General features: G+C 38.6%; 1 protein-coding gene across 1 annotated transcript; it reads left to right on the top strand.

Moving 5' to 3' along the window:
* The first annotated feature begins 14103 nt into the window (after nt 1-14103).
* LOC135683455 (uncharacterized) lies at nt 14104-15581 on the top strand. The gene has a single exon (XM_065198710.2). The coding sequence runs from the start codon at nt 14310-14312 to the stop codon at nt 15108-15110; it is 801 nt and encodes a 266-aa protein (XP_065054782.2). The 5' UTR covers nt 14104-14309; the 3' UTR covers nt 15111-15581.
* The last annotated feature ends 2617 nt before the right edge of the window (nt 15582-18198 follow it).

The following is an 18198-nucleotide window of genomic DNA, read 5'->3' as shown; positions in this document are numbered from 1 at the left end:
AAAAACTATGATATAAACACGTGAACACGAGGCTTTTGGGCTTTAAGTAAAGAAAAGCACCTAACAAAGTTACTGAATGAGAGCACATTAACGGATGATTTGCTTATCTATTTGCTTTGATCTGCTTGTCTACTTTTATGCAATAAAACCATCACATTTTTTATCATGGTCATAGGTACGTATTTCAGAATGTTATCAGATGTAATGATTTCTTGACTGAACAGCGTGATTAATTGTCATTACGCCCCAAACAAAATACTCAATACGAATAATGTGCTTTTTTGTGGCAGGACTGAACCTGCGTACATCCATTTCTTCTTCATTTTCCTCTGCAATCAGTGGCAGCGCCAACTACTTCAGAGTGGGAGGGTGATGGGCGTGATGCCAGTGATGCCTTTGTTCTATGTTAATTTTTCTTTAGAAATTTGATCTACCCCTACCTAGCGCTTTTAATCCATTTCTAGAAGAAATATGGAGACCATGTTTTGACAAATATTACCCCCAATACCCCCCGCTGCTGTCTGCAATCCTAACATCTCCACTTCGCCGGGAAGAATCTTTGCCTTCCTAGGCTTGCTGCAGCGCTCTGGGTTTTTGTTCTTGTTAATCTTTTAGTGAAGCAACTGCTCGTGCGCAAAGTCGACACCCGATCCACCTTTTTGATCGTGCTCAAAATTCACTTAACATATCATATACAGCCTACATACGACTACAAGTAAGGATTCGTTTTGTCAAAAAATTATGGTTTCCAGCTAAATCATTTTCAAATTGTTTTTGACTTCACTGTTGGAAATGCAAAGATTTGCGACGGTGGATTGTTTTGCTGACTGTGAACGGAGGTGCCGAGTTAATATAAAGTTATTTTGACGACAAATTCACTGGGCAGAATCGGGTATTTTCTTGTTGTTGCCCCTAACTACAGTTTTTGGGTCGTCCAGTATTTCCTCCTTGAAGTCGTGGAAAACGTTGTTTTAAAAAAATGATTCAAGTTCCAACATAAAGGCCTGTCACTTGGTTAAAATGACTATATAGAGTTTTAAAGTTGTTAAGGCTGTGCTGTGTAGCCCAAACTGACCTCAACAACTTGTAAGAACAGTGATTTTTGCACTCTATGTCAGTCAACTTAATTTGGGTTTTTTTCAATTCAGCTTTTTCTTGAAATGTGTAGCTCAGCACTTGAGCTGTAAGTAACCAATACTTCAAAAAACTTGCGAAAAGGAGGATGTTTCGTGTTTTGTTAACTTAGTAAACCTTAGGCTAGCAGAACAGTCAGTAAATGAGGATAGCCACGAGGCAAGGTAGATTAGCTCATGGGCGTAGATTATCATTACAGTTTTATGTTATGTGAGGTATTAAAAGGAAATAGAGGGCTAATTGCAGTAAAGAGTAACTTAGGCTGGTTATTGTCTATTCAAACTCAAATCTTTAACTAACTTACAACAGTATCTTATTTAAAAATTGAACAACGTGATTACAACTTTTTTTCAAAAGTGGAAAAACTACTTTATTCTTCGAGGTGACGCGCATTCTGCAGAAAATGGTTCAAGCAAGCGAATGTTGGAGATAGCGGGGAGTCAAAAGTATACTCTAAATATAGTGCCTTAAAAGGTTGCAAAGAGGATTATCCTAGTCCAATTCAATCGTTGATTCGCTTTTATGTTGACGATTTGAATACAGGCTACGAAACAATTTGAAAAAAGGATAGAAATTTACGTAGGCAAATTGCGAATACCGGAGGGTTCAACTGTTAAAAAAGCATTTAAATTCTAAAGAACCTATGAGCAAATGGAAAGCAAGAATCTATACTCTATTCGCTTATTTTTTGAAAATGCTTAGCGATGGTTGGGATACACCAAATGAAGAGATCGATTTTGATTTGACTAAGGTGAAGAATTATACTTTCGTCCTGCCATTTACTGCGAGATCGCTTCGTAAACTCTCCGCTAAGATATTTAATACTTTAGGGGCTTTCAGTCCATTTACTATGAAAATGAAGTGTCTTTTTAGGGAAGTAACTGTTAACTTGCAGGAATTTCGAACACGATAATCCCAGCTTATCATCAAACCTAAATTCCTCTCCATCAGTGTCTTTTCCATATTATTATTAGGAAGGATAAGAAAATAAACGACGTTCAACTGCACGGATTCTCTGATGCCAGCGAATAAGCATATGCATCTGTTATTCATATGTGTCGAATAAAGAACTTCAAAGATTTTAAACAACTTGTTCAATTCCAAGTTGAAGTTATTTTGAAGTTTTTGGAACCAAGTAAATGGGAATTTTACCCAAGAAGTAAAAATCCAGTTGATATTTCTTCTAGAGGCAGCCAGGTGAGCAACCTACCAAACAATCGTATGTGGTGTCATTGACCAATTTTTATTCCAACCCTCGGCAACCTGCCCTAAGACGATCAGCGTTTCGATAAAAGATCAACGTAACGAAGAGGTTACTTAAGAAATTATTAAGTACCCCTAAATTGATGTCTCATTTGCTTTTATTAACATGGTTGATAATCAAGGAATTATTCCAAATCTCATCGATATCAGTAAATTTAGTCCTGTTAACAACGGCTCAAGAATTGTAGTTGGGTTCAAGCTATACTTCAGAACTAATTAATTCTAAAAGGTTGTGAGGCAATTAAGAAACGTATTGATCTTAAAATTATATCTGCCTGTTTACTTGCATGTCCACTAGAGCAGTTCGTTTAGAAGTGGTGCAGAATTTGACCGTTTCGTCGATTTGTAGCTCAGTGAGGATTACCAAGGAATCTTTACTCTGACAACACACAAACCTTTAAATCTGCTGCAAAAGGTTTTCGAGGCATTAGATTATGTAATGATATCTGATCATTTCTTCTTAAACATGGAATATTCTGGTATCTTATCATCTCGTTAGCAATATGGCAAGGAGGTTCGTGACTGTGAGAGCGGTTTAAACAATCAGTAAAACACCGTTAAAAAGGTATTTAGTAGGTCTGTATGGCATCTTGGAGAATTATTTACGCCTCTGCAAATCCGCACAGTCGAAGGTTTGTTGTGATTGCTCTCTTGCCTCCAAGTATCGTGTTCCAGCAATGGCGGCGCCAGCCACTAAGCTCTGGGGGGGACAAACCAAACAAATTTAAGCCACGCCCTTTTAACCATCAGAAAATGCCCTTTTACCAACAGGGAACGCCAATTTTATCCGAAGGGAACGCCTATGACAAACTTTTGTTTGAAAATTGGCAGTTTGAAAATCATAGGAATACATCACAAAAAGTACGGCGTCAAAATATTACCCCTCCCCCAACATTTTCTCATCGAATTTAGACGAAATACAAAATCGATTCTGCTTAGAAATGGGGGGGGGGGGGGGGGACGTGGCGTGTCTTCTTTGCCCTCATTCCTTGTTGGGTTGCTGTCAATTTCCTCGAAGCTGTCAACAACAAGAGAGCAAGTAGCACCACTAGACAGCAAGTGAACTCTCCTTCTTCTTTGCTTCACTACAGTCTTCAATCATCAATCTTGTCTCTGCCACTTTCCACCTTCTTCTGGATTCCATCAACAATCTTCTCACAAATGCGAAATGTATGTTTCGGACCATTTTGAATGTCCGTTATCAAACCTGAAATACTTCATGCAAAAGACTCACACCCGACGAGCGGCACAATTAACTTCGACGTTTGAAACGAGAGCCGCACCAAACAAGTTCAGGTGCTTCACTAAACTGATTTTAGTTGGGGACATGAGAAGTTCCACGTTTGGAACGAGCCTAAAACTAACGGACGCGCTGCAAACGCGGTTGACGCACATCAATCTTAATTTGCTACATCTTATCGATACACCTTCAGTACCTCAATGAAGACCTATTACAGCAATTATCAGAAGAATCAATAGAAAGTTCAATAACATTACACAATCAGTTTTTTTCATTAAGAATTTGATGGTACTACGTAGCACAACCGGAGGAGTTTGTTAGATGGGCTTGTCCTAGAATATTTTCTACGAACTTTGATGCCTCAGAGCAGTACATATAGCATACCATGCTAACAATAATTACTACATGATATAAACGAACCAAAGAAATTCACGTTAAATCACAAACAATAATTAAACAAACAGCAAATTCAAAAACACAACTAACTGACGTAATATAATATGAAAATAAATCTCTAAGCAAGGGCGAGCGCATTTCTCGACAGTATGCAAGTTGAGCAACAGATAGGAGTGAAATAGACACCGAAAAATCTCCTTAAGATCTTTTTAGAATATTCTTGCAAGAAAGAACTGCAAAAAATGTAGTCCCAACTTGCTAGAGTAGCTTTATTACGTTCAAGACGTTGTTATAAGTTTCCTTTTCACATAGCCCGGAAAACACGGCGGTCGTATGGTCAATGACCGCGAGGAAGGCCTATAGAAAACATATTAAAGTGCCTTCTCGAACCCTGCCTTATTTTTTTCTTGGGAAGGTTTCTAAAGGCTGATTTCCACTAGGCGAATTCTTTTGCGCGAATCGAATTTTTGCCAATGTGAGCATGCGTGGTTTAATGTTCTCAGATTTCGCAGCGAAAAAATTCGATTCGCAGAAAGTAGATCACGGTCCTACTCTATCGCTACGAATATTTATTCGATTCGCGCGAAAGAATTCGCCTTAAGGCTTATAGAAATTGTCCCGAGGGAGATCTAACAAACTACCCAGGCTTGAATCCACGGGGCGTCCACCATATAAATAGTTTAAAGGTCGCATTTCTGCCGCATCGAATTAAATTAAAGAGGTTAAAAAAACTAAGTGTCAATTTAATGCGACACAAATGCGACCTTTAAATCCATTGCCGCATTAAATAATTAAATACGACGGTAGTTCACCAGGCTTGTCGCATAAAACGGCAGTAGCGCGACTGGCTTTAAAGGTCGCTTTTCTGTCGCGTCGAATTAAATTAAACAAAGGTGTGTTCCAGATATTAGCAGCAGCTTACATTATTTCCAACCAACTGCGCATGCGTAAAATAGCCCGTCAGTTGGAGAAAATGGCGGCGACAAACAGTGCCTCGAATCTCCTGTTTTTCAATTCTTCAAAATTAAATGATGAAATGCGCAAGATTAAAAAGATTCGTTCGTTTGCCTGTTCCGGTTGGGCGGATTCCCTGCTCTGAATTTAGGGGAAGAGCTGGGAAAACCATTTACCATATCCTTGCTTTTGTATGAAATCCTCTATCCCTGATGCAGTTTTCCTTGTAAGGGATGCCTTTTTACAAATTGCGACCAAGGCGTTGAACTTGTTTCGTGCCTGGGCAACAGTAAAATCGCATGTCTTCCCCCGGTCCTCGCATCGCGCTGAAAGAATACTTCACTGTTTTTTGAGTTCTTATTGTTCGTAAATAAAATTTTTCGCCTTAAATATTCATCTTCACAAACAATATCTACGAGGTCATCGATTATTTCTTCGGGCCATGTCGATTTGCGACCACTTCTCTTTCGTTTTGTTGCCTTTTCCCTAGGCCTAATAGAGGTGTCAAAAGACTCTCCGCCTTGCATGCTATCACTGCCTTCATTTCCACTGCTACTTCCTGCTTCTTCGTCATTTTCAAATTCCAGTTCGTCGTTTTTGTTAAATTCTTCCGAGCTCATTTTCATCTAGATGTGAAACTTCGAAACTTTGATCGCAGTTTTTGGTATAATTTTAAGAAGAAGCCCGCCAAAACACTAACAATACCTAAAGCGCATGCGTTCAGATATTTGGCGCCACTTTTGAATTCGACGCGACATAATTAAATTCGACCTTTAAATCCACTGTCGTATTTTGCCGCATTATGGTCGAAATTAATTGCATTTAATTCGACGCGGCAGAAATGCGACCTTTAAACTAGGCCTCAGAGAGAGTTTTTTCTTTCTAACAATGGAAAAATGAGGTGATAAGACTATTCTTTGAAAAAATTCTTCATCAGATTATAAGCAAGAATAAAAAAGAGTTTGATTCTTCTTGTTGAATAATCTGTCGGGTAACCCGGCCACGTGACCCGGCCTTTGAGAATACCTCTTTTATATATACACTCTGGTGTCTCTGTCTGGTATCCATGTCTGGTATCCATGTTTTGTCATGAAAACATTCATGTAACGCATTGTTACCTATGCATGGCGGACATGGCGGAAAGTAAATCATCTTCAGAAGCCTACTTGCGACTTTCGACGTCATTTCAAGAAGCTCACACCAGGGTCCTAGTAGATCGAATAAAGATTCCTGATAACAGCAATGTGTTAGAGATTGGATGTGGAACCGGGGCAACTGCAGCATATCTGGCTCGAGATGTGGTTAAGAATGGAACAGTGACTGCCTGCGATCCTGAAGAGAACAGAATCCACGTGGCCGTTGAGAAGTACTCTGACATAGAAGGACTGGAGTTTATCAAAAGCACTGGAGTTGAAGCTTTGAAGGGTAAAGAGCAGGCCTACGATGTTATATACAGCAATTATGTACTACACTGGATGAATGATGAGGAATTTGAGGAGACAATGAGGTTAAGCTTTGTTGCAATGAAATCTGGGGGATTGGCAGCACATAATGTTGTTGAAGCGATCCCCGAAAATGTGGTCAAAGTGATTGCGAATTCGAATCCCGAAGATTTGAAGAGGCTTTATGAAATGGTAAAGCCAATCAGCCTTGGAAGGCTTGTTGATGTATCAGCAAAAGTGGGCTTTAAAGTTGTTGACTCAGGTCGGATTCCAAGATTTACAAAATTTGATGATTTGAAAGAGTATCTACGCTTACAGGATGCAACGCTGTATGGCAAATTTAGTATTGAAGAAGGGTACATGAAAAACAGTCACAAGATTGATTTGCCAAATGATGAAGACGGGAGAATAATTCATGACGGTCCTTCAGCGTTTGTTGTTTTAGAAAAACTATGATATAAACACGTGAACACGAGGCTTTTGGGCTTTAAGTAAAGAAAAGCACCTAACAAAGTTACTGAATGAGAGCACATTAACGGATGATTTGCTTATCTATTTGCTTTGATCTGCTTGTCTACTTTTATGCAATAAAACCATCACATTTTTTATCATGGTCATAGGTACGTATTTCAGAATGTTATCAGATGTAATGATTTCTTGACTGAACAGCGTGATTAATTGTCATTACGCCCCAAACAAAATACTCAATACGAATAATGTGCTTTTTTGTGCCAGGACTGAGCCTGCGTACATTCATTTCTTCTTCATTTTCCTCTGCAATCAGTGGCAGCGCCAACTACTTCAGAGTGGGAGGGCAATGCAGAGGCGGATCTAGGGGGGTGCTATGGGTGCTTGAGCACCGGTCAGAATTTTCGGAGATATAACATTCAATGCATTTTCTCTAATCTCTGAAAAACGTCTTGAATCCTTTTAGATGATGTAAATGCATTTTCCAGTAAACTAATGACATACGGTCATGCGTTAGTTAGCATAACCTGTATCTGCTTTAAACTATAAATAGCTAGAAATTTCATGTTGAGCTGCCCTGGAACGAATTTTTTTACTTGTCCATCAAACCACACTCTCAGCCAATGAGCTACTTCAATTCTACGGGTGCTTGAGCCCTATCAATCCACCCATAAGGTCAAAGTTGCAACTGAGCCAATCACATCACGCTCTGATATGTTTTTCCACAATGTCGAGCACCCCTATCAATCAAAACAAGGCTTCAATCAATCCAATTGCCAAATTTCGGCTCATCTGAGCACCCCTATCAATCATTCAATATACACTGGTGCATACCGTCACTGAAACGACTAAACCTGTTCGTGTAGCAGCAATGGCGGACATAAAGTCGTTGCTGTTGCAGGTGTTCTCGATTATTGGTTGCCAGTCGGCTGAAGAAATTGAAACGGAAAACGAGCTTTTGAGTATTCAGTCAATCGTGAGAGAAGTTTTTGATAAGAGCCTGGTGGATGGTGTCGTGATTTGTGGGAATACACAGATCGATGAGTTCGCTGAACTGCAAATGCCAAAGGTTCAAGTACTGTCCCGTGGAAGTTCTGACCTTCGGCCTTTCAGGTTGGTAGTTTCCTTTACCAGGCTTTAAATGCAAAACGTTTTAACAGAATACTTTTTGGATTAATTTGACAAAAATATCGAATTTTACAGAGAAAAATGCGCACCCCCAAAAAAATTGTGCCAAGGATTTTTGGTTGTTGGGGTGGTATGGTAATTTCTACCAGAATGAATTCGATACCTATTTCTTGCCAAATGCAGATGACCCCAAAAACGTACTACTTCAACACAAGGTACTTAGTAAAACAATCAATTTTTATCAACAAATTCTTACAAGTATTGATTTAAAGGCATTCAGTCATGGTAAATAGGCCTTCTCTATAGAGGGTCATTTGGATTCGGCGTGATCTGTAAAACTACTAAGTTTTACAGGGCAGATAAAGATCATAAACCAGACTCCAGTTCGCAATAACGTTTTTTAAATCAAGATTCTTCAATAGTGAAAGTATAAATTAGCAGCAACCAACGATTACAACATAACGACTTCATTCAACGACAACTTCGACTCGACTGGACTTGCTCGCAAAGAACATACGCTTTTAACAACATGAGTGACGCACACAAAACCCTAATGACACAAATTAACAGCAAATGGACTAATAACAACTAAAATAGAGATGGCACGATGACAAACAAAATGACTGACGCAAACATCGAAAGACATTCTCATTAACAATAACGAACCACAAACACTATGCACGACAGACAAAACTAGTTGTATAACATTACTCCCTCCTTCAAAGACAAGCCTCCTGGCTTGAATTATTCAGAGAGAAATGCAAATAGAACAACAAACAAAACAAGAAATTTAAAATACAGTTAGTTCACAATACAGCTACTTCATGTAATATCTCTAAGCGGTTCTCCATAGTCTCTTTTCAAATGTCCATGTTTCCAATCAAGTTTGTGTTTCTCTTGGAGGGATTCCCTTTTATCAGCCATTTGTTGTCTTTCATGACAAATCTCTTTTCCAAGCGAAGAAACGTGCTCGTAAGATTCCATCTGATTCTGCCCTTGCGTTTCATAAGAATGATTAGGCACTGATGGAACAACATCAAACTTACAGGGCATTGTCCAATCCTTGAGTTCTCGATTTAATTCCCTCAAGTCCCTCATTTTGGTTTCCAGTCCATCTAGTGCGTTCTGAAAAATGGATACATACTGCGGGATCCCAAACTTGATACTGTCTTTGACGTCACTAGCCTGGGCATATCGCCTGTCCCAGCAGTATTTTGAAACGTGGCCTATTCGTAAGCAGCTGTAACAAATGGGCCGTCCGTCCTCCCCTCTGTATACTTTTGTGCGGTTGGCGAAGGGGTTTCTTGCTTTTTCTTCAGCCAGCCTTATCTTTCAGCCATATAAGCGATTACTTTTGTGACGATCTTTAATAAAATATCTTTCGATTGCTCAAACGACATCATTTTTTCAGCTCCAAATGAAGGTCACGAGTTGTCACGTCGTGGTCACCAATGTAAAACTACTAGTTTACGAGGGTTTTACAGGCTTGTGTTCGCAGATTCAGCAGTAAAAGAAAGTACAAAATTCGATAAGCGTGTTCTGATTTCTTGGCTCGACGGTTCTTATAGTTTCATCTTATTCAACAACGACTAAACGGGTCACTTCGGCAAAACTGGTATGCTTCAAACTTCTTGAAATAACAACGGCTATCCGAACATCTGAAATCACGTGTAAACTCTAGCGACTAAATTCAACGACTGAATTACTCAAAAAAGCCAGCAAATACTTTACTCAACAGCAATTAAGATAATTAGGACAGTTATACAAAAGAGAACAAAGAAGCTGATCACAAGACAGGATGTTACATGGAAATTGGCCAAGGTGCGAACAAAAGTCAAGCACGCAAATGAAATTCAAACAGCGAACAAGCAAAAGTTTCCTTAACGAAATTTTGTCCTTTTACAGATCGCTGCTGTTTCATGTGATACTTGCATCCGTTGTTGACAACTTGCTATTGATGGAAATTGTTTTGTCAATCAGTACGAGGTGAGTTCATGTGACCAGTTCAAGGTCAACCAATAGCGTGACATTCATGAAAATCATGACTCAGCGGATTCTGGCACTTAGGGTATACCCAATCCATTTTATCATAAACATTTTAGCTGCCTTTTTACAAAAATGAACCAGCGTCTGAATATTGCAGAGCAATCAAATATTGACTAACGACCTAAAATGTCATTCATTGATTAATGTGATGTACAAACTGCAAAGGTAGCAGTGTTATTTTTAACTAGCATTGCTAGCAAATAGGCTTCTAACAAAAAAGATAATTTTCTATATAGTTATGCTTTAATACCTGAATTTAAAAAAGATTAATTCATCAAGATGGATGTTGCCTTCATTTAACCGTAAGTAAAATTGGGGTGTGGCATTATTATGGCTATTAAGGCAACGCCCTTAAGCACCCCTCAGATTTTCCGCTGGATCCGCCTCTGGGTAATGGGCGTGATGCCAGTGATGCCTTTGTTCTATGTTAATTTTTCTTTAGAAATTTGATCTACCCCTACCTAGCGCTTTTAATCCATTTCTAGAAGAAATATGTAGACCATGTTTTGACAAATATTACCCCCAATACCCCCGCTGCTGTCTGCAATCCTAACATCTCCACTTCGCCGGGAAGAATCTTTGCCTTCCAAGGCTTGCTGCAGCGCTCTGGGTTTTTGTTCTTGTTAATCTTATAGTGAAGCAACTGCTCGTGCGCAAAGTCGACACCCGATCCACCTTTTTGATCGTGCTCAAAATTCACTGAACATGTCATATACAGTCTACATACGACTACACGTAAGGATTCGTTTTGTCAAAAAATCTATGGTTTCCAGCTAAATCATTTTCAAATTGCTTTTGACTTCACTGTTGGAAATGCAAAGATTTGCGACGGTGGATTGTTTTGCTCACTGTCAACGGAGGTGCCGAGTTAATATAAAGTTATTTTGACGACAAATTCACTGGGCAGAATCGGGTATTTTGTTGTTGTTGCCCCTAACTACAGTTTTTGGGTCGTCCAGTATTTCCTCCTTGAAGTCGTGGAAAACGTTGTTTTAAAAAAATGATTCATGTTCGTTCATGTTCCAACAAAAGGTCTATCACTTGGTTAAAATAACTATATAGAGTTTTAAAGTTGTTAAGGCTGTGCTGTGTAGCCCAAACTGGCCTCGACAACTTGTAAGAACAGTGATTTTTGCGCTCTATGTCAGTCAACTTAATTTGGGTTATTTTCAATTGAGCTTTTTCTGGAAATGTGTAGCTCAGCACTTGAGCTGTAAGTAACCAATACTTCAAAAAACTTCTTGTCATAGATTTGAGCTTCAAAAAACGCGAAAAGGAGGATGTTTCGTGTTTTGTCAACCTAGTAAACTTTAGGCCAGTCAGTAAATGAGGATAGCCACGAGGTAAGATAGATTAGCTCATGGGCGTAGATTATCATTACAGTTTTATGTTGGGTGAGGTATTAAAAGGAAATAGAGGTCTAATTGCAGTAAAGAGTAACTTAGGCTGGTTATTGTCTGATCTTTAACTAACTTACAACAGCAACTAATTTAAAAATTGAACAATGTGATTATAACTTTTTCTCAAAGGTGGAAAAACTACTTTATTCTTTTAATCAGGTTTTTTCAAACAGAAGGTCAGGGACCTGAACAAAACACCGGATCTAAGTCCAGATCTCGTATTCTTCCTCAATGGAAAACAGAAAAGGGTTCAAGCAAGCGAGTGTTGGAGATAGCGGGCAGTCAAAAGTATTCTCTAAACATAGTGCCTTAAATGTTGCAAAGAGGATTATCCTAATCCAATTTAATCATTGAGTCGCTTTTATGTTGACGATTTGAATACAGGTTGCGAAACAATTTGAAAAAAGTATAGAAATTTACGTAGGCAAATTGCGAATACCGGAGGGCTCAACTGATAAAAAAGCATTCAAATTCTAAAGAACCTATGAGCAAATGGAAAGCAAGAATCTATACTCTATTCGCTTATTTTTTGAAAATGCTTAGCGATGGTTGGGATACACCAAATGAAGAGATTGATTTTGATTTGACTAAGGTGAAGAATTATGCTTTCGTCCTGCCATTTACTGCGAGATCGCTTGGTAAACTCTCCGCTAAGATATTTAATACTTTAGGGGCTTTCAGTCCATTTACTATGAAAATGAAGTGTCTTTTTAGGGAAGTAACTGTTAACTTGCAGGAATTTCGAACACGATAATCCCAGCTTATCATCAAACCTAAATTTCTTTCCATCAGTGTCTTTTCCATATTATTATTAAGAAGGATAAGAAAATAAACGACGTTCAACTGCACGGATTCTCTGATGCCAGCGAATAAGCATATGCATCTATTATTCATATGTGTCGAATAAAGAACTTCAAAGATTTTAAACAACTTGTTCAATACCAAGTTGAAGTTATTTTGAAGTTTTTGGAACCAAGTAAATGGGAATTTTACCCAAGAAGTAAAAATCCAGTTGATATTTCTTCTAGAGGCAGCCAGGTGAGCAATCTACCAATCAATCGTATGTGGTATCATTGACCAATTTTTATTCCAACCCTCGGCAACCTGGCCTAAGACGATCAGCGTTTCGATAAAAGATCAACGTAACGAAGAGGTTACTTAAGAAATTATTAAGTACCCCTAAATTGATGTCTCAATTGATTTTGTTAACATGGTTGATAATCAAGGAATTATTCCAAATCTCATCGATATCAGTAAATTCAGTCCTATTAACAACGGCTCAAGAATTGTAGTTGGATTCAAGCTATACTTCAGAACTAATGAATTCTAAAAGGTTGTGAGGCAATTAAGAAACGTATTAATCTGAAAATTATATCTGCCTGTTTTCTTGCATGTTCACTAGAGCAGTTCGTTTAGAAGTGGTGCAGAATTTGACCGTTTCGTCGATTTGTAGCTCAGTGAGGATTACCAAGGAATCTTTACTCTGACAACAGACAAACCTTTAAATCTGCTGCAAAAGGTATTCGAGGCATTCAATTATCTAATGATATCAGATCATTTCTTCTTAAACATGGAATTCTGGCATTTTATCATCTCTTTAGCAATATGGCAAGGAGGTTCGTGACTGTGAGAGCGGTTTAAACAATCAGTAAAACACCGTTAAAAAGGTATTTAGTAAGCCTGCATGGCATCTTGGAGAATTATTTACACTTCTGCAAATCCGCACAGTCGAAGGTTTGTTGTGATTGCTCTCTTGCCTCCAAGTATCGTGTTCCAGCAATGGCGGCGCCAGCCACTAAGCTCTGGGGGGGACAAACCAAACAAATTTAAGCCACGCCCTTTTAACCATCAGAAAACGCCCTTTTACCAACAGGGAACGCCAATTTTATCCGAAGTTTGTTTGAAAATTGGCAGTTTAAAAATCATAGGAATACATCACAAAAAGTACGGTGTCAAAATATTACCCCTCCCCCAACATTTTCTCATCGAATTTAGACGAAATTCAAAATCGATTCTGCTTAGAAATGAGGGGGGGGGGGTACGTGGCATGTCTTCTTTGCTTTCATTCCTTGTTGGGTTGCTGTCAATTTCCTCGAAGCTGTCAACATCAAGAGAGCAAGTAGCACCACTAGACAGCAAGCGAACTCTCCTTCTTTGCTTCACTAGTCTTCAATTATCAATCTTGCCTCTGCCAAACTCTACTTCCTTCTGGATTCTATCAACAATCTTCTCACAAATGCGAAATGTATGTTTCGGACCATTTTGAATGTCCGTTATCAAACCTGAAATACTTCATGCAAAAGACTCACGCCCGACGAGCGGCACAATTAACTTCGACGTTTGAAACGAGAGCCGCACCAAACAAGTTCAGGTGCTTCACCAAACTGAATTTAGTTGGGGACATGAGCGGTCGTTTGGTCAACACGGCGGTCGTTTGGTCAATGACCGCAAGGAAGGCCAATAGAAAACACATTAAAGTGCCATTCTCGAACCCTGCCTTATTTTTCTTGGGAAGGTTTCTAAGGCTTATAGAAATTGTCCCGAGGGAGACCTAACAAACTACCCAGGCTTGAATCCACGGGGCGTCCATCATAAGTCAGAGAGAGTTTATTCTTTCTAACAAAATGAGGTGATAAGATTATTCTTTGAAAAAATTCTTCATCAGATTACAAGCAAGAATAAAAAAGAGTTCGATTCTTCTTGTTGAATAATCTGTCGGGTAACACGGCCACGTGACCCGGCCTTTGAGAATACCTCTTTTATATATACACTCTGGTGTCCCTGTCTGGTATCCATGTCTGGTATCCATGTTTTGTCATGAAAACATTCATGTAAGTAATGCATTGTTACCCATACATGTCAGACATGGCGGACATGGCGGAAAGTAAATCATCTTCAGAAGCCTACTTGCGACTTTCGACATCATTTCAAGAAGCTCACACCAGGGTCCTAGTAGATCGAATAAAGATTCCTGATAACAGCAATGTGTTAGAAATTGGATGTGGAACCGGGGCAACTGCAGCATATCTTGCCCGAGATGTGGTCAGGAATGGAACAGTGACTGGCTGTGATCCTGAAGAGAACAGAATCCGCGTAGCCGCTGAGAAGTACTCTGACATAGAAGGACTGGAGTTTATAAAAAGCACTGGAGTTGCAGCTTTGAAGGGTAAAGAACAGGCCTACGATGTTATATACAGCAATTATGTACTACACTGGATGTCTGATGAGGAATTTGAGGAGACGATGAGGTTAAGCTTTGTTGCAACGAAAACAGGTGGATTGGCAGCCCATAATGTTGCCGAAGAACTCCCTGACAATCTTATTAGGTTGGTCAAGCACGCAAAAGCCGAAAATTTAAAAAGGCTTTATGAAATGGTAAAGCCAATCAGCCTTGAAAGGCTTATTGATGTATCAGTAAAAGTGGGCTTTAAAGTTGTAGACTCAGGTCGGATACCGACAGTGACAAAATTTGATGATTTGAAAGAGTATCTACGTTTGCTGGATGCATCGCTGTACGGTAAATTTGGTGTTGAAGAAGGGTACATGAAAAACAGCCACAGTATTGAGTTGCCAAAGGATGAAGATGGCAAAATAATTTATGTTGTTCGTCAAGCTTTTGTTGTTTTAGAAAAACTGTGATAGGTCAACACTAGGCTTTCAGCCAGTTAAGTAAAGAAAAGCACCTTACCAAGTTACTGAATGAGTACAAAATGTTTCATTTGCTTTTATTTGTTTGTCTACCTTTATATAAATTAAAGCATCATTTTTTATATCGTGGGCACAGCTACGTATTTCAGATTGTTATCAGAGGTAGTGATTTCTTGACTGAACAGCTTGATTAACTGATTACTCATGGAATAAAAAGCGTCAGGACTGAACCTGTGTACATCAAATTGTTCTTCAGTTATGAGCGAAGGTTTTTTGTCACAAAAAGTCTATGGTCCGAGAATATTTTGACCCATACTAGATGATCGTAGTATGTATAATTTGTGTTGTATTTAATTACTATTGAATTTGTTGTTTTTAGTTGTATTGTTGTCAGCTTTTGTATGTAATGGAATTTTAAATATGAAAACTTGAACTCGAACTTGATCTTCAATTTTTGTTGTTGACTTCTCTATTGGAAATGCAAAGATTTGCTATGGTGGTATGTTTTGTCAACTTTGGAGAAAAGTGCGGAGTTAATTTTGAATGCCTTCATGGGTAAGGCACTTAAGTAATCGGGATTTCTTTTTTGTTGCTTTTAACGTAGTGTATAGTTTTTTAACATAGTGTATAGGTTTATTGAGCCGTCCGTTATTTTCCCTTGGTGTCATGGAAGACGATGTCTAAAATTTATGTTTTTGTATCAGCCTAAAGGCCCATCATTTTAGTAACTCGGCCATATAGAGTTTCAGAGTTGCTAATGCTGTGTTGTGTAGCCCAAACTGGCCTAAAAAACATCGAAGAGCTGTGCTTTTTGCATTCTATTCTATGCCTATCAATTCAATTTGGATTTTTTTCGATTCTGCTTTGTTCGGCAATGTTTAGCTCAGTGTGGGGGCCGATGCTTAAAAAAAACTTGCGAAAAGGATGTTTCGTGTTTTGCTGATCTAGCAAACCTTAGACATTCAGCCAGTAAATGAGGATAGCTTTAGTCTTCGGATTGGAAAGATTGTCTCGTTAGCCTAGATTATTATTACAGTTTTGTGCCGGGCGAGATTAAGAGGAGATAGATGACCAATGGCAGAAGATAGCAACTTTAATTGTCATTTAATTGTATCTATTTGCAAGCATTTAATTGTTATCTATTCGCAGAGGTTGCCTAATTATTGCCATACATGTTAATAATTTGAAGGACAGTTGCCAATAGCTCCTTGTCAATTTCTGAACGGCACAATAACTTGGCGTACAAATGGCCGTGATTTAGGGCGAATTTATCAACGCTAACTTTGTTTCTATGATTAACCCACTTCTATCGATGCCTATTCTTATGCATTTCCTCCTTCCTTTAAAATTAGAAATGCGATTATAGCTTCTGCACATTGCAGCCTTCATCCTAGCAAGATGAAAAAAGAGAACTAAGATAGTCTAGCTAAAACCCCTCGATTTACCTCCCTTTCTGCATCTCGATTCTCGGTGGAACGGGTTTGTTTTCCGAAACAAGACCAAATTTTACACAAGCAAGCCTTGACGAGGCGAATGAGCTGTTGCTTTTTCTATCATGTTTTAGTCGTTTTCTAATTACTTTTCCTTCACCAACTTTCGTGTTTTGTATGCCCTTTTCGGAGGCGAAGTAATCGATTTTTGAATTATTGTTCAAACTCTCAAACAATGAGAACAATCAAACTCGATGCCAAAAATTGATAAAGAATCGATTACTCCATCACTTCGCCTCCGAAAAGGACATATCAAACCATACAAAACACGATTGTCTGGGTAGCTAGACTTGATCATTGAACAATGTGATTATAACCTTTCCTGATAAGAGGAAGAGCTGCCAGAGCAACGGCCTTGCTTTGTGTCTCAGTCATAATCCTTCTGTTGTGCAATATCGTTTCGCATTGCCATTTGGCATGGCAAGTTTCTTTTATATTGACGATTTGAATACCGGCTGCGAAACAATTCTAAAGGGTCTTGAAATTTAGCAAATGTAGGCAAATGGCCAAAACGGGAGGGCTCAATCACAGATTAGGATCAATTGACGATGATCGCATTTTTCGCCAATTTTTTTGGAAAGTGCTAGGCGTTGGTTGGGGGTACACAAAGTGTTTCGATAGAAGATCAACGTAACGAAGAGGTTACTTAAAAAATTATTAAGTACCCCTAAATTGTTGTCTCATTTGCTTTTATTAACATGGTTGATAATCAAGGAATTATTCCAGACTTCATAAACATCAGTAAATTCAGTCCTATTAACAACGTTTGTGAGTTTTTGTTTGGTTCTAAGATTTATTAACAACTGCAGAAATTAGGGCGAGGATAAAAGATCAGAAAATGCAAGACCAAAGAGAACTCATAATCAGGTCCTACAAAGAGAACAATTTGAAAACGAGACTCGATATTTTTCAGTGTAAATATAGCTAAGGAAAATACCCCTTTTACTAGTTTCCCAATTCATCTTAATTTTTGATGGCGAAGGTATCGTTAGAAACAAAACACGTGTCAACAATGCATCAGTATCCATAGAAGCAGAACAGCCTACGTTGCTACAGTCAGAGTCTTTGTTTTCAGAACTTATCATTAGAAAGAATCATAACTTAGTCTTTCATAACCTGGTCCGTGGTACACTTAATGCTATTCTTCAGAACTAATGAATTCTAAAAGGTTGTGAGGCAATCCAGAAACGTATTAATCTGAAAATTATATCTGCCTTTTTACTTGCATGTCAACTAGAGCAGTTCGTTTAGAAGTGGTGCAGAATTTGACCGTTTCGTCGATTTGTAGCTCAGTGAGGATTACCAAGGAATCTTTACTCTGACAACACACAAACCTTTAAAAAAAATTAAAACTGCTGCAAAAGGTATTCGAGGCATTAAATTATCTAATTATATCAGATCATTTTATTTTAAACATGGACTTTTCTCGCATTTTACCTCGTTAACAATGTGGCAAGGAGGTTTGTGAGAGCGGTTTAAACAATCAGTAAAATACTGTTAAAAAAGGTATTTGGTAATTTTGCATGGCATCTTGGAGAACTATCTACACTTCTCGTCTCGTTTAAATAATGCCTCAGAACGGTAGTTAA

Source organism: Rhopilema esculentum, chromosome 7, assembly GCF_057945365.1.
Source record: "Rhopilema esculentum isolate cy_ngs chromosome 7, ASM5794536v1, whole genome shotgun sequence".
Taxonomy (NCBI): domain Eukaryota; kingdom Metazoa; phylum Cnidaria; class Scyphozoa; order Rhizostomeae; family Rhizostomatidae; genus Rhopilema; species Rhopilema esculentum.
Note: the sequence above shows the minus strand (reverse complement) of the source record. Positions and strands in the feature narration are given on the sequence as shown.

Bases quoted from the DNA above. Each gene is read 5' to 3' on its own strand.
- LOC135683455 (XM_065198710.2), top strand. From the start codon at position 14,310: ATGCATTGTTACCCATACATGTCAGACATGGCGGACATGGCGGAAAGT.